Source organism: Citrus sinensis, chromosome 5 (assembly GCF_022201045.2).
Source record: "Citrus sinensis cultivar Valencia sweet orange chromosome 5, DVS_A1.0, whole genome shotgun sequence".
Classification (NCBI taxonomy): Eukaryota; Viridiplantae; Streptophyta; class Magnoliopsida; order Sapindales; family Rutaceae; genus Citrus; species Citrus sinensis.
This window is the reverse complement of record NC_068560.1, coordinates 15,858,717-15,871,141: the sequence shown is the minus strand read 5'-3', so window position 1 is coordinate 15,871,141 and position 12,425 is coordinate 15,858,717. Positions and strand designations below refer to the sequence as shown.

The 12,425-nt window shown below is 32.3% G+C and overlaps 1 protein-coding gene across 1 annotated transcript; it reads right to left on the bottom strand.

Moving 5' to 3' along the window:
* Positions 1-2,808: 2,808 nt before the first annotated feature.
* On the bottom strand, positions 2,809-6,215 carry LOC112497624 (receptor-like protein 7). The gene is made up of 2 exons (XM_052441569.1): positions 5,453-6,215; positions 2,809-5,277 (listed from the first exon to the last, which is right to left on the bottom strand). The coding sequence occupies exons 1-2, from the start codon at positions 6,165-6,167 to the stop codon at positions 2,981-2,983; spliced, it is 3,012 nt and encodes a 1,003-aa protein (XP_052297529.1). The 5' UTR covers positions 6,168-6,215; the 3' UTR covers positions 2,809-2,980.
* Between the last annotated feature and the right edge of the window lie 6,210 nt (positions 6,216-12,425).

Here is a 12,425-nt window from a genome sequence, read left to right as displayed (position 1 = left end):
TGATTCCCATTCCTTATTCCCAAATTTTGTGGGACTCATACATTTTATTCTCATTCCCAAATTACATTTTACCAAGTAAACATGGGTTTCATTCTTATTCCCCATTCTATGAAGTAAACACACCATTAATGCTGGCGGTCCAACTCCTTCTCTTCATCCCTCTTTGATCATTTGCAAGTATCTGCAGTCAAACTTGGGTCTTCAATGTACTCACATCCTTGGTAGGATTTCTCTCCTTCAAAGATTAACGCTCTTTCTTCTCGACATGCAAATGGCTTTTCAAATTATCAGTTTTTTTAATGTAGGTCCTACATCATGGTTTCTTAAGATTTTACATCATCTTAGCTTTATGCATTTAATGAGTAAGATTTTATATCATCTTAGCTTTATGCATTTAATGAGGGATAAGTTTTACAATATCCCATAATTAATTGTGTTAAGTTTATTATTTATAGAGTTGACATCTTATGGCAAGTCTAGTAAATTGAAATTTTATTTATTGAATATCATGTAATAGGGTTTAAGTTATTAAATTCCTAGCTAATTTAGTGAAATTCCAATTGATTAAGAATATTGTGTCCTAGTTTAATTAGATGTCTAATTTAACAAGTTAATTAGTGACGGGATTTTATAATTGGTGAGTAGGATTTATTTAGCGGAAGAAGTTAGTTTAAACATAAAGTTCATTAAATATCTAGATATTTTTTAGGAGACAAGCAAGGTAAGCATATCATATTTATTACTATTCAGATTTATAGAAATTATAAGAAGAAAGAAACTCTTATTTGGAAAGAATCATATTCCTTCAACTACAGTCTTAATAATTTTTTTCACATCAACCTCATACTCATCAAACAATATATCATATTTAAGCCAAGATTTATCCATTTTTTGTTTAGTAGCTGACATATAGTTGAGACAAATTTCAACATAATGTACTAATGGGCAGCAATGATAAACGGTTTCCATTATCAATAAATTAAGCAACAAAACATTATTAATATTCAGTTTATAAATTTAATGAAATAAATGAATTTAAAACAAAAACTTGTCATCATGTGCAACAAATATAACTTCACCAGCCTGCTGTCATCGTTTACCAAAACCTCTAACTAACAATACCCACTAATAATATCCTTAATAATTTAGCCCACATACATTTAACATTTATTTAAAAAAAATTCTAACAATCCAGCATTTCATGGGCCACAAGGCTATATATATATAAGCAACTAGACATTCCTTGGTCCGCATGACTAAACTTGCCGCTTCTGAAAATGCATTCTGGTAGCATCTCTAGTTCTACTCACGGTACAAGTATGCGTACTCATGGTAACAGCAAATCCAAATGCTGACAATAGAAATGCAGCAAGAAGGATGCTCCTCTTCCCAATCAACGAAAAAGTATTGTCATTCATTATGAGAAAAATTTTACGATCAGAAATTGGAGGCCAATTCTATGCGAAACTCTGATATTTTACCTCGATCTATCCAAATCCAAACAGGAAAATGATACTTGAGCAATATTCAAATGTCGAAAGAGCAGTTTTTCAAAATTAAGTGAGGAAAACAAATTTCTGCATCAATTATCATCAACGGGTTCTTGATGTTGAGCAATATGCTGAGTCATCAACCACGTCAGCAGTCAGTTATGGAGGCTGGTCCTTTGCCTAAGAAGCCTCTGGACGTGTATATATAAACCCCTGTAATCTCAAATGTTGTTACAAGCGGCCGAGGTCACGCTCATGATTTTGTTGCTTATAGAAGCTCCTGGACATAAACCCCTGTAATCTCAGTTCATTTTGTAGCTTAATGAAATGAATCTGGCTCACTATTTTTCTATCAAAACTTTTAGTATTTTCTCTTCACTTTCTAGGCAAACAAACACAGCAATATCTCTTAGCTCTTGAAATCTTCCAGCTCCGGGGCATGCCTCAGTCACAATGTTTTCACTCGATGGCACATCTTCACCCAGACTTTTCAGTAAAGTGAATTAAAGCTTTCAGAACGACACGTAAAACTTTCAATTGTTCCTGTAACACACAGACAGTCTTTAGTTCGGTATCGTAAATTGAATTTCTTATAATCTTATTAATATACTTTTTGAATTTTATTGTGATCTTCATTAGGCGTTAATTTTTATTTTCCCTTTTAAAAAAAAAAAAACAAAAGCTCTTTCGGAGTCATTGTAAGATTCATGACAAATAGTAAAATGTAATGTTTGTTCTCCTGATAAATTTATATAAGGCAGTTAGAAAATAGCATAGCTTTCTTCTAAGTTATAATTATTGGGTCTAATAAGCGGAATAAAAATAACAAGTTGGATCTTTGTGTAAATATCTTTTTTTTTTAATTTAAAATTAGATATATCAAACTTATTCATCGGGGCTTTATTACATTTCCTTTTATTTTCAATAATTAATTTGTTATCTAATTGGTCAATAAATTTGCCTCTTGTTTGTCCAGTACACTAATATAGATGCTGATCATTAGAAGTAGAAACATAGCTGTAAAATTATTTCTTAGGTTTTGACATAGGAATGACGAAGGACAGATACAGGAGTACCGTTTTAAGTCAACCAAAGTTAAATTGGCCATATCATTCAAGTGTCACCATTAGCTTGGATGCATGTAAACATGATTCGAACCCATAGTTGCTGCATAAAAACCTTTGTTATCTTTACTTTTGTTGTCAAAATTATTATTATTGTTTTTTTAATGGTAGAAGTAGAACCTAATCCCTCACAATTATCATTTAATGATATGTTAATTACCAAACAATATTATTTTTTTATTCATACCTAGTAGTGATTTAAATTTGAAAAGTGACAAAACCAGAAACCATTTTTTAATATATAATAAACCAGTTAATATTTTTATTTTTTACGGTGAAATGTAAGGATCCATTTAAAAAAAAAAAAACACCAACATTACAATGACTGAATTAGAAACGAAAATCACAGCAACATTATAATTGCATTCAGTTTCTACGTCTCCTCCTCCTCCTTGTTGCCTTTTGCTGCATTCCCAACTTCTCCAGAATCCATCTGATAATTCCTGTGCTGAAGTTGAACCCAAGAACCAATCCTGCCACAAGTCCGCCCACATAGCCAGTCAGAATGATTTTCCAATCAGATGCGCCTGAAAACAGGGACTCCTCCGAGCCTTCAGTATGATCTTCATTTGTTGGAGCTTCACCACTCTCACATCCTTTGGACAAAGGCCTTCCACACAATCCTGAGTTGCCGTCGAAAGAAGTGTTGTCAAATGTAGCAAATTGCTTTCCTTGTGGTATAGGCCCTGTAAGGTAATTGTCCGAGACATTGAAGAATGCAAGAAATGTAAGCTCAACCAGTTGTTGAGGAATCCGTCCTGAAAACTTGTTGTTTGAGAGATCCATTGATTCCAAATTTGTTAGATTGCCCAAACATGACGGAATATGGCCTTGGAGATTATTGTTCTGGAGGTTTAGAACTTGAAGTCCCTTTAAATTCGCAATTGATGCTGGAATCGCCCCATCAAATCTATTGTTTGAGAGAATAATGCCCGCGAGGATATCCGGAATCTTGTTATATGTCATCATTCGCCCTTTGCTGTTCATTGTCATTGAGTAGTCATAAGTACTAACTACAATATTGGACATTTGTCCGTACGGAAAAAGCACATCTTGCAGATATCTTAGCTCACTTGTATTGACAAATTTCATGGCATTCCAACACAGGAAACTCTTTGCTGGAAGCTTTCCAGTAAATCTATTGTTAGATAGGTCAATAATGCGGAGTTTAGAAAATCCACAACCAGTTCTGGTTTCTTCTATAACGCCATAAAATATGTTGGATCGTAGGATGAGAACATTTAATTTTGGAAGAGTTCCTAACCAAGAGGGAAAAGTGTCACTAATTTGGTTGTTCCCAAGACCAAGAAATTCCAACTTTGAACAGTTGATCAATGATCTTGGAATTCTTCCCTGGAACAGATTATGGCTTAAATCAATCACACCTAATCCACTTTCTTTAATGAAAGTATTTGGGATGGTCCCAAAGAAGAAGTTGTCCTGCAAGTCGAGCACCGAAAGTTCGTCGCTGAAATTGCCTAAACACTGAGGAAGCAAGCCACTTAAGTTATTGTTAGACAAAACAAGACTTTCAAGAATATTCAAATTGCATATCCCCGATGGAATTTCCCCTGTTAAGCTGTTGTTTGACACTAGATAGTTAATGGTTCCAGGGGGTGGAACAGGGAGTGGTCCTTGTAAATTATTAGAGCTAAGATCAAAAGTTACCAAATCACCTTTATTCCCTGGAAGAACAACAGGATGCTGATCAAGCCCGGTTAACAAGTTATGCGAAAGGTTCAAGGCATTGAGATTCTGCATATTGGGGTCTAACAACCATTTAGGTGCTTTTCCTTGAATTTTATTGTCAGAGAGGTCCAGGACCAGCAAATGATGTTGGTTTTCCAAGAAATTTGGAAATTTTGTAAGATTGCATGAACGCATTCCTATGTACTGAATTTTCTGTGAAGTGGTATTAGAAGTGGCTTTGGTGAGCACTGACAACCTATTTAATGATAGAGCTAAAACTTCCAAATTTTTCCAGTTAATAAGTAAAACATCTAACTCAATCGTTCCTCTATAAGAATTTTGAGCCATGTCAAAGACGATAAGTTGGGTAAGATTTCTGAGTGAAGATGTAATTTGACCTGAAAAATTACACTTAGCGATATATATTGCTTTCAACGACCTAAGATTTCCAATGGAACCAAGTAAGTCACCCGAAAAATTATTAATTCCAATATACAAAAATTGTAGCCGGCTGAAATTACCAATTGAATGTGGAACTTTGCCCCAAAAACCACATGAGTTTAGATCTAATCGCTTCAAAGAACTGAAATTTCCAGTCGACCATGGAAACTCACCCAAAAATTTATTAAATGAAAGGTCAAGTTTTTCCAAAGAAAAAAGATTTCGAATGGAAGTAGGCAACTCACCAAAAAATCCATTTCGTGAAAGGTCAAGTTCTTTCAAAGAACCAAGATTTCCTATGGAAATAGGTAACTCACCAAAAAATCTATTTTGTGAAAGGTCAAGTTCTTTCAAAGAACTAAGATTTCCAATGGAAATAGGCCACTCACTCAACAAAAAATTTGCGGAGAGATCTAGTTCTTTCAATGAATGAAGATTACCAACAGAAACAGGCAGCTCACCCTGTAATTCATTTAGTGAAAGGTCTAAATGAAGGAGCTTCGATAGATTACCGAGCGAAGATGGAATTCTTCCTGCAATTTGTATATAAAAAAAGAACACATTGCTTAAGTAGAAAATTAAAAATAATAGTAGTTTTTACTAATGAATTTAACATTGCAATTGGCAATTTTCGAGTAAAATATATATATATATAACAATAATATGCATGTATATTAAATACGGAGAAAATATATAAAATTTAATTACCTTGCAATTCACAGTTTCGAAGAGAAACAAACATCAAAGAAGATAGATTTCCGATGTTATGAGGTATCGTTGAATAAATAGAAACATCATCAAGGTCAAGTGTTTTTAGATTGCTTAACTTCTCGACTAAATTTACGAAATTGGGCTTCTGGAGTTCAAGTCTACCACCAGGAACATCATTTAGTGATAAATCAAGGGAAACCAAGTTGGAGAGCTTTAGAATTTCTGATGGTATTTGACCAGATAAAGAAGTTCCAGAGAGGTTCAAGTATGATAACCTCGAAAGGTTGATGATTTCTGGTGGGATTTCGGAGGAATTGAAGTCATTAAAAGCAAGATTAAGCCACTCGAGATGGACAAGCTTGGAAAGGCTGCTGCTAGAGTTGATAGAACCAAAAAGGCAGCTATGGGAGAGGTCAAGCTTGATGACATGACCAGTCTTCTTATTGCAATGAACGCCGTCCCAAGAGCAACAATCAACGTTACCTTCTTCTGGCTTCCATGATGCTATTGTAGGACGACAGTCAAATTTCCAAGCATAAAAATCACCACTGATGCGGCTATCTTTGAATTGCAACAAAGCAGAGCGCTCATCATCATGGCAGAGTGGCAGCATAGAAGAAGCAGTGAAGTTAGCAATTGTAAAATTAAAGAAAAAGAAGGGAAAAACTAACCGTATGAATATTGTGAATAAACATATAGAGGATAAACCCATAGTTTTCTCAAAAATAAAATTTGTTTAACTTTGTAAATGTGAAGAAATTTAAGGATCTTGGTTACCTTTTATAGGCAAATTGCAGCAATTCAAACATTATAGTCATTGGACTCTTTTTTGTTTTTTTTTAAGTCAACAAAAGTTAGTCTTAATAATATTTATTTTTTATTATTTGATGTGATGTCGTAAACTTTTACCATTCCTTTACCACCGAAAATACGTTTATAGCAAATGAGTAAATGAGTAATACATTCATTTTTATTTTTGTTTGAAAAAAATGAAAAACATAATTCCGAAGTAGTCCAGACCACTTGAAATTTAAGAAAAAAAATGATTAATATTATTTGGATATGATATCAACTCAAAATTCAAACAAATCTTACAAACAACTGGCGAAAAATGGTGAATTCCATTCCTTAACCGAGGTTTATTAAATTAAAAAAATAGTGAAAAATAGATGATAATTAAATTAATTTTAATGGAAACAAAGTCACAATAGTAGAAGTGACAATTTCGGCACGATTAACTAATTAATCAGACACAAACACAAGACAAATTAATGAATTTGGATTTACAAAAATTGACATGATTTTCAACTTAGATCAATTAAAAACCTTTCATTTCGTATCATCGGACCCACTATTAATCATCATAAATTATAGTCAACAGACTATCAATTTCAGAGACTCAAGACTAGTAATAAGAAGTCTTTGCATGCTCTGTACATATGCCGTGTCAGAAAATTATTTCTTAGTTTTTAGCATAAGAATGACGAAAGAGTGATGTTTTTTGACACTATTCTTAGTCAACTAAAATTAAAATTGGTTCCTACAATATAACCAAAAACAATTTGAACCCAAAAAAAGAAAATAATTTTTTAAAATATAACACAGATAATAATGGTGAGAGTAATTTAGGTCAATTCAAAATCGCTAATTTGGAGTCGGATTCATGTATTAATTGTATCATAAGTTACTGAAAATTGCATGAATGGCGTGGATGCAAAAGTAATCGCTAATTTGGAGTCAAAGTCATGCGTTGATTGTATTTGTATTGTCTGTATGACTAGGGCGTGGCAAAGGCTCATGGAATAAATCTGCTTCTTTTTTCTCCTTTCCCCACTACCACCAGTTCACTTAACTTTTCCTTCATGGCGTGCCGAATGAGATCTTCTACTCCACCAGTGCTTGTGTGTTGTGTTTCATTTAGTCAAAGTCATGCGTTGACTGACAACTCGAAGAGCCTGTTTGGGAGTGTGGTGAGGTAGTTGGGCAACACTTGTAGCTAGGCTTTGGCAACTTAACAATTTTTTTTTCAGCTGTAAATTAAATTTCTAAATTAGCCTTACATATTATTCAATTTCAATTTTATCCTCCTCATTTTTTAAATTCATTTCAAATCAATTTTTTTTTTTTTGTGAAACAAACCCTAAACGCCCATTCTCATCTGCACGATTCCGACTGTGGCAGTTCTAATTGATGCAATTCTGACACCGGCCACTCTCATACGCCTCTGTCAGTGGTGCGTTTTCCTTCACCCGTTGTTCATTTTTTAGTGCTCCTTTATTCTATTACATGCAATTTTTCATTTTCTTCCTCTTTGTTCATAATATGTTGGGGCTTTTGTTTAGAATAAATTGATGGGTGATGGGTCATGCGTGATTTATTTGCTGCTTGTAACCACTGTTTTTATTGTAGATTTTATTTTTGTAGTTGCTTTTTGTAGACAGGCACAGCCCCTATTTAATGAAATTCCCCTAATAAAAATCCATCTCAAACTTCTTTGAGCAGAGTTCATGCCCTGATATTTTAACAAGTTTCAATTTTTTTTATATTTACCTGTGGAATTTGTAATATATATTATGCACTTATGAGTGGTATAGGTTGTTTTCTTAAAGTTTGTGTTTTTGATAGCTATTATCTGGGTTGTGTTCATTTGCCTCAAATTCTGTAATTTTGATTTGAGTTTCCAGTTCTTTGTATCATGGCAAAACTCAGACTTTAGATGTATTTCTTGGTTATGATGATTGTTTAGTTGAATTTCTTTGTTTCCTTGTCTGGTTTGTCTTTTGTTGCTTTATTGAATTGCTTGTAATTGTTTCTGTTCGTGGGCTATGATCATTATTGTTTGCTGGAAAAGTATTTCAAGTAAACTAAGTGTTTGATTAAAAGTATTTCAAGTGAAGTAAGTAACAATGTATTATATTTACAATGTATATGAATTATTGCTATTGATTTATTTGTGCAAATTTCATTAATTATGCAAATTTTTCTGAAAGATATTCTTGATTATAATATACATCCATTGTTCTTACCATGAGGCTTATTTATGGAAAATTTTCTGGACTATTTGCTTGAGGAAAAATAAAAGCTTCTTCTTTCACACACACACACATAATTCTTTTAGTATCCATATAATAGCATTGAAATGATTATTAATATATCTTCCAAAATTATGTCTTAACTTTCCAGCAAGCTCTGGCTTTTGGCGTATAATCTGCTTCACAAAATCCACATGCCCAAGCATACATAATTAATTACATTTTAATTTTATTATGCTTTGTTGTATGATCTTTATTAGATAACCATATCATGTACAAACCGAAGCAAAACTTAAACTGAGTTTGAATGGATAGATAAAACACACTAAAAAATATGATAATATCTAGAGTTTTGTGGGGGAAAAATAATAAATAAAAATATTCTACTGGGATAATTTTCAAAATTACAATAAAAAACATTAGTTAATAAAAAGTGCTATATCATCAAAGCAAAATCAGTTCACACACATGCAAGCTTTGACTGAAAAATTACAAAATATAACAACATTCAGACAAACCATTGCCAGCAAGCATTTTTTAAACATTGAATGGAAAGGCAAGTAAAGAATTGAACAAACCTGATGTTAGAAATCGAATTCGAAAGGGAACAAAGCAGTGAAATCCTGCAATTCAGAAAAAAAATTATAAAAAAAAAAAGCGGACATACTAAATTAAATAATTGAGCAATTTGGCTCACTATTTTTCAATCAAAACTTTTAATATTTTCTCTTCACTTTCTAGGCAAACAAACACAGCAACATCTTTTTTAACTCTTGAAATCTTCCAGCTCCGGTGCAAGCCTCAGTGACAATGTAGTCACTTGATGGCACATCTTCACCCAGACTTTTCAGTAAAGTGAATTAAAGCTTTTAGAACGACACATAAAACTTTAAATTGTTCCTGTAACACACAGACAGTCTTTAGTTCGGTATCATAAATTCACTTTCTTATAATCTCATTAATATACTTTTTGAACTTTATTGTGATCTTCATTAGGCGTTAATTTTTATTTTTCCTTTTTTATAAAAAAAAAAAAAAAAGCTCTTCCGGAGTCATTGTAAGATTCATGACAAATACCTGTTTCCGTTGGTAATCCTGTACATTGGAACAACTTGAAGACTCTTCTTAGAAAAATTTCAGCTGACATCAGCGGTTAAGTCCCAATGTACAGGATCCAAATACAAATTTAACACATCAGTAAACCATTAAAATATAAATAAATAAAAATAAAACTTGAAGACTCTTCTTAGAAAATTTCAGCTGACATCAGCGGTTAAGTCCCAATGTACAGGATCCAAACACAAATTTAACACATCATAACTTGTTAACCGGGTTTGATCAGCATCCTGTTTTAGGTCTTTGCGTGTTCTATGCATATGTCGTGTCAGAAAATTATTTCTTAGTTTCTTAGACAGGAATGACGAAGGAGAGATGTAAATATGAACTCCGTTCTATGTCAGTCAACGTTAAATTCGCCATGTCATTATAATGGATGTTTATATCGCTAATTTGGAGTCAAAGTCATGCATCAATTTAGGTATTAGTCTTTAGTAAATCTGCTTCATTTTTCTCCTTTCCCCACTACGACCAGTTCACTTAACTTTTCCTTCACGGCATGTTGAGTATTCCGTATCCTACAGCAGTGCCTTGAATGAGATCTTTTACTCCATCAATGCTTGTATGTTGTGTTTCATTTGAGGATTAGATTTCCCAGTACGTAGACAGAGAACTCTGGCTCTGTTGTCCGATGTCTCTGCATTTTCTTGAACTCTCTCCTCGTGTAATTAAGGAGGATTAAAGTAAAAGAAAAGGGTAGAACCAGTTCTCCCTATTTGTTGCACTAGCTATCAGATTTCCATATTATACTAATTATTGGCCAAAAACATATTTTTTTTATTTAAATTGTCAAAAAGACTTTAATGTTCTCATCCTAAAATAAGTTCCATTAAAGCAATCATAATAGTTATGGAATGTTTATAACTAGAATGAGTGCTCCTACTTAAACTAGTAAAATCTCTTGAACTAATTTATAGGTTCAATCCTGCTCACATGAGTAAGGAGAGGAGAGGGTATTTGTTTAAATTTTATTGTATTGAATTTCGCACTTTCAATACTTCTACGTAGTTATTACGATTTCATCAAGTTTACGATGCCGAAGAGCCAACCATGCTTGATCAAACAAAATTAGACCTCACTAAATCTGATAATGTAAATGCTATAATTTCATTAACTTTCAAACGGCAGCTAACAGTTTAGTGATCTGTAGATAGCTTTTGTCAATTTAGGGTAGACAATTTTACACCCTCAAAATGTTGTAGTATTTTTTATAATATAGCAAAAATAGGGTATAAGAATGATAACTTCCCAATTTTTAAAAAAAGTTACTGTTAAATTCAAATTGTAATTGTAATTGAATGTAATAATTTTAAATCCAATAAAATTTGCCACATATTGATTTAAATTTATATTATCATTACTTAACGTCATATTAATTTTCAATTGTTGAGTATACTATTAAATACAATTTGTTGAAATTTAGATTGTTAATTTTATAAAGAAGTTTAGAAGGATTAATCGTGTTGGAGATAAAAATATGGTTGGACAAATAGAAGCTTGAGATAATTTAATTACAATTTAAGTACCCCTATCTAAGGAAGAAAGTGACCAATTAGGTTGTGCCACGTATCCAAAAGATTAAAGATGCCTTGATGCAAAAGGTCGGATCCAACTCACATTCATCTTTTTCCTTGAGATGGGGTTACTTTCTTCACCATATTGACTTGATTATCGAAATACCATCACTGACCACTACCAACAATCGCCCTCTAATAGCCTTGTAAATAAGAAATTAAAATTTCAACATAAATAGAGATACACAAAATATATTAATTTGACACAAAATATTTCTGCTATTAGTAAATTATCATCATTAATATCAACACCTTACTTTATCTTTTAATCAACATACAAGTGTTATCAACAATGTTAACAAGTAAATTATGTAAAATTATCGTTAACAATTAATTAAACAAATAAAAATCCAACTTTAGTAAGAAATCATTAGGTTCAAGTGACTAAAGTAAAACAAACAAAATCTATCAATTAAAATAAGATATCAGTAATATTAAGTTTAAAAATTATAAAACTTTTAGTTATTAAAAGCTTATTTTATGTGTGTGTGTGTATGCTGGGCTCAGATAAGTTAGGTTTAGAAATTAAGAACTCTAGCTGACATACATTTATGATTAAATTTTTTAATGTAAGTTTTATGATTAAAATTAAAAATATAAATAATTAAAATAAAGAATGTAGGCGTGAGTATCCAGTAGATTTTTTCTCAATACCAAATCAACTCGCATCCTGCAGCGGATTTCAATTTAAAATACTAAACCCACTAACAACCCAGAAAATTATTCACAGCAGTTAAGGTTTTATAGACGAATTTGGACTGCTTTGTGGGATGATGAATAATTTTGCCATCCTTGAACTCAAGGTTCATCGTTTGCAAGGTCCCTCATAAATCAAGCACCCTCTTTGGTGGCTCTATTCTTCAAAGCTGAACTTTCCCACCAGTTATCAAAGTTCACCCTCAAGATAGCCTGAAAGCTACTTCCTTAAATATTTTAGTTCATCTGAGGCTTGACAAAAAATGAGCTAAAATAACTAGTGTCTTTTATGCCTTAAAATATTAAATTTGAAAAATCAAAAAGAGTTATTAGGAAAATACAAGGTGCATTTAGTATAGTTTTTGTTTTGTAGTTTTTCATTTTCCTAGAATGAAAACTATAAAATTTATTTTTTAGGTCTATTTTTTAATAGTAAATGTATCAACTGAAAAAAAGTTGTTCTTGTTTCTCAACTTCACAAAAGAGAGTGCAGAACAGAAATTGGCATTCTCTACTATACAAACACACACACTACTTGCCTCACTTTTGTAG

Coding starts and splice junctions, on each gene's coding strand:
- LOC112497624 (XM_052441569.1), bottom strand. CDS start 6,167: ATGGGTTTATCCTCTATATGTTTATTCACAATATTCATACGGTTAGTT. Junction 5,278..5,452: donor TCGAAACTGTGAATTGCAAG/GTAATTAAATTT, acceptor TACAAATTGCAG/GAAGAATTCCATCTTCGCTC.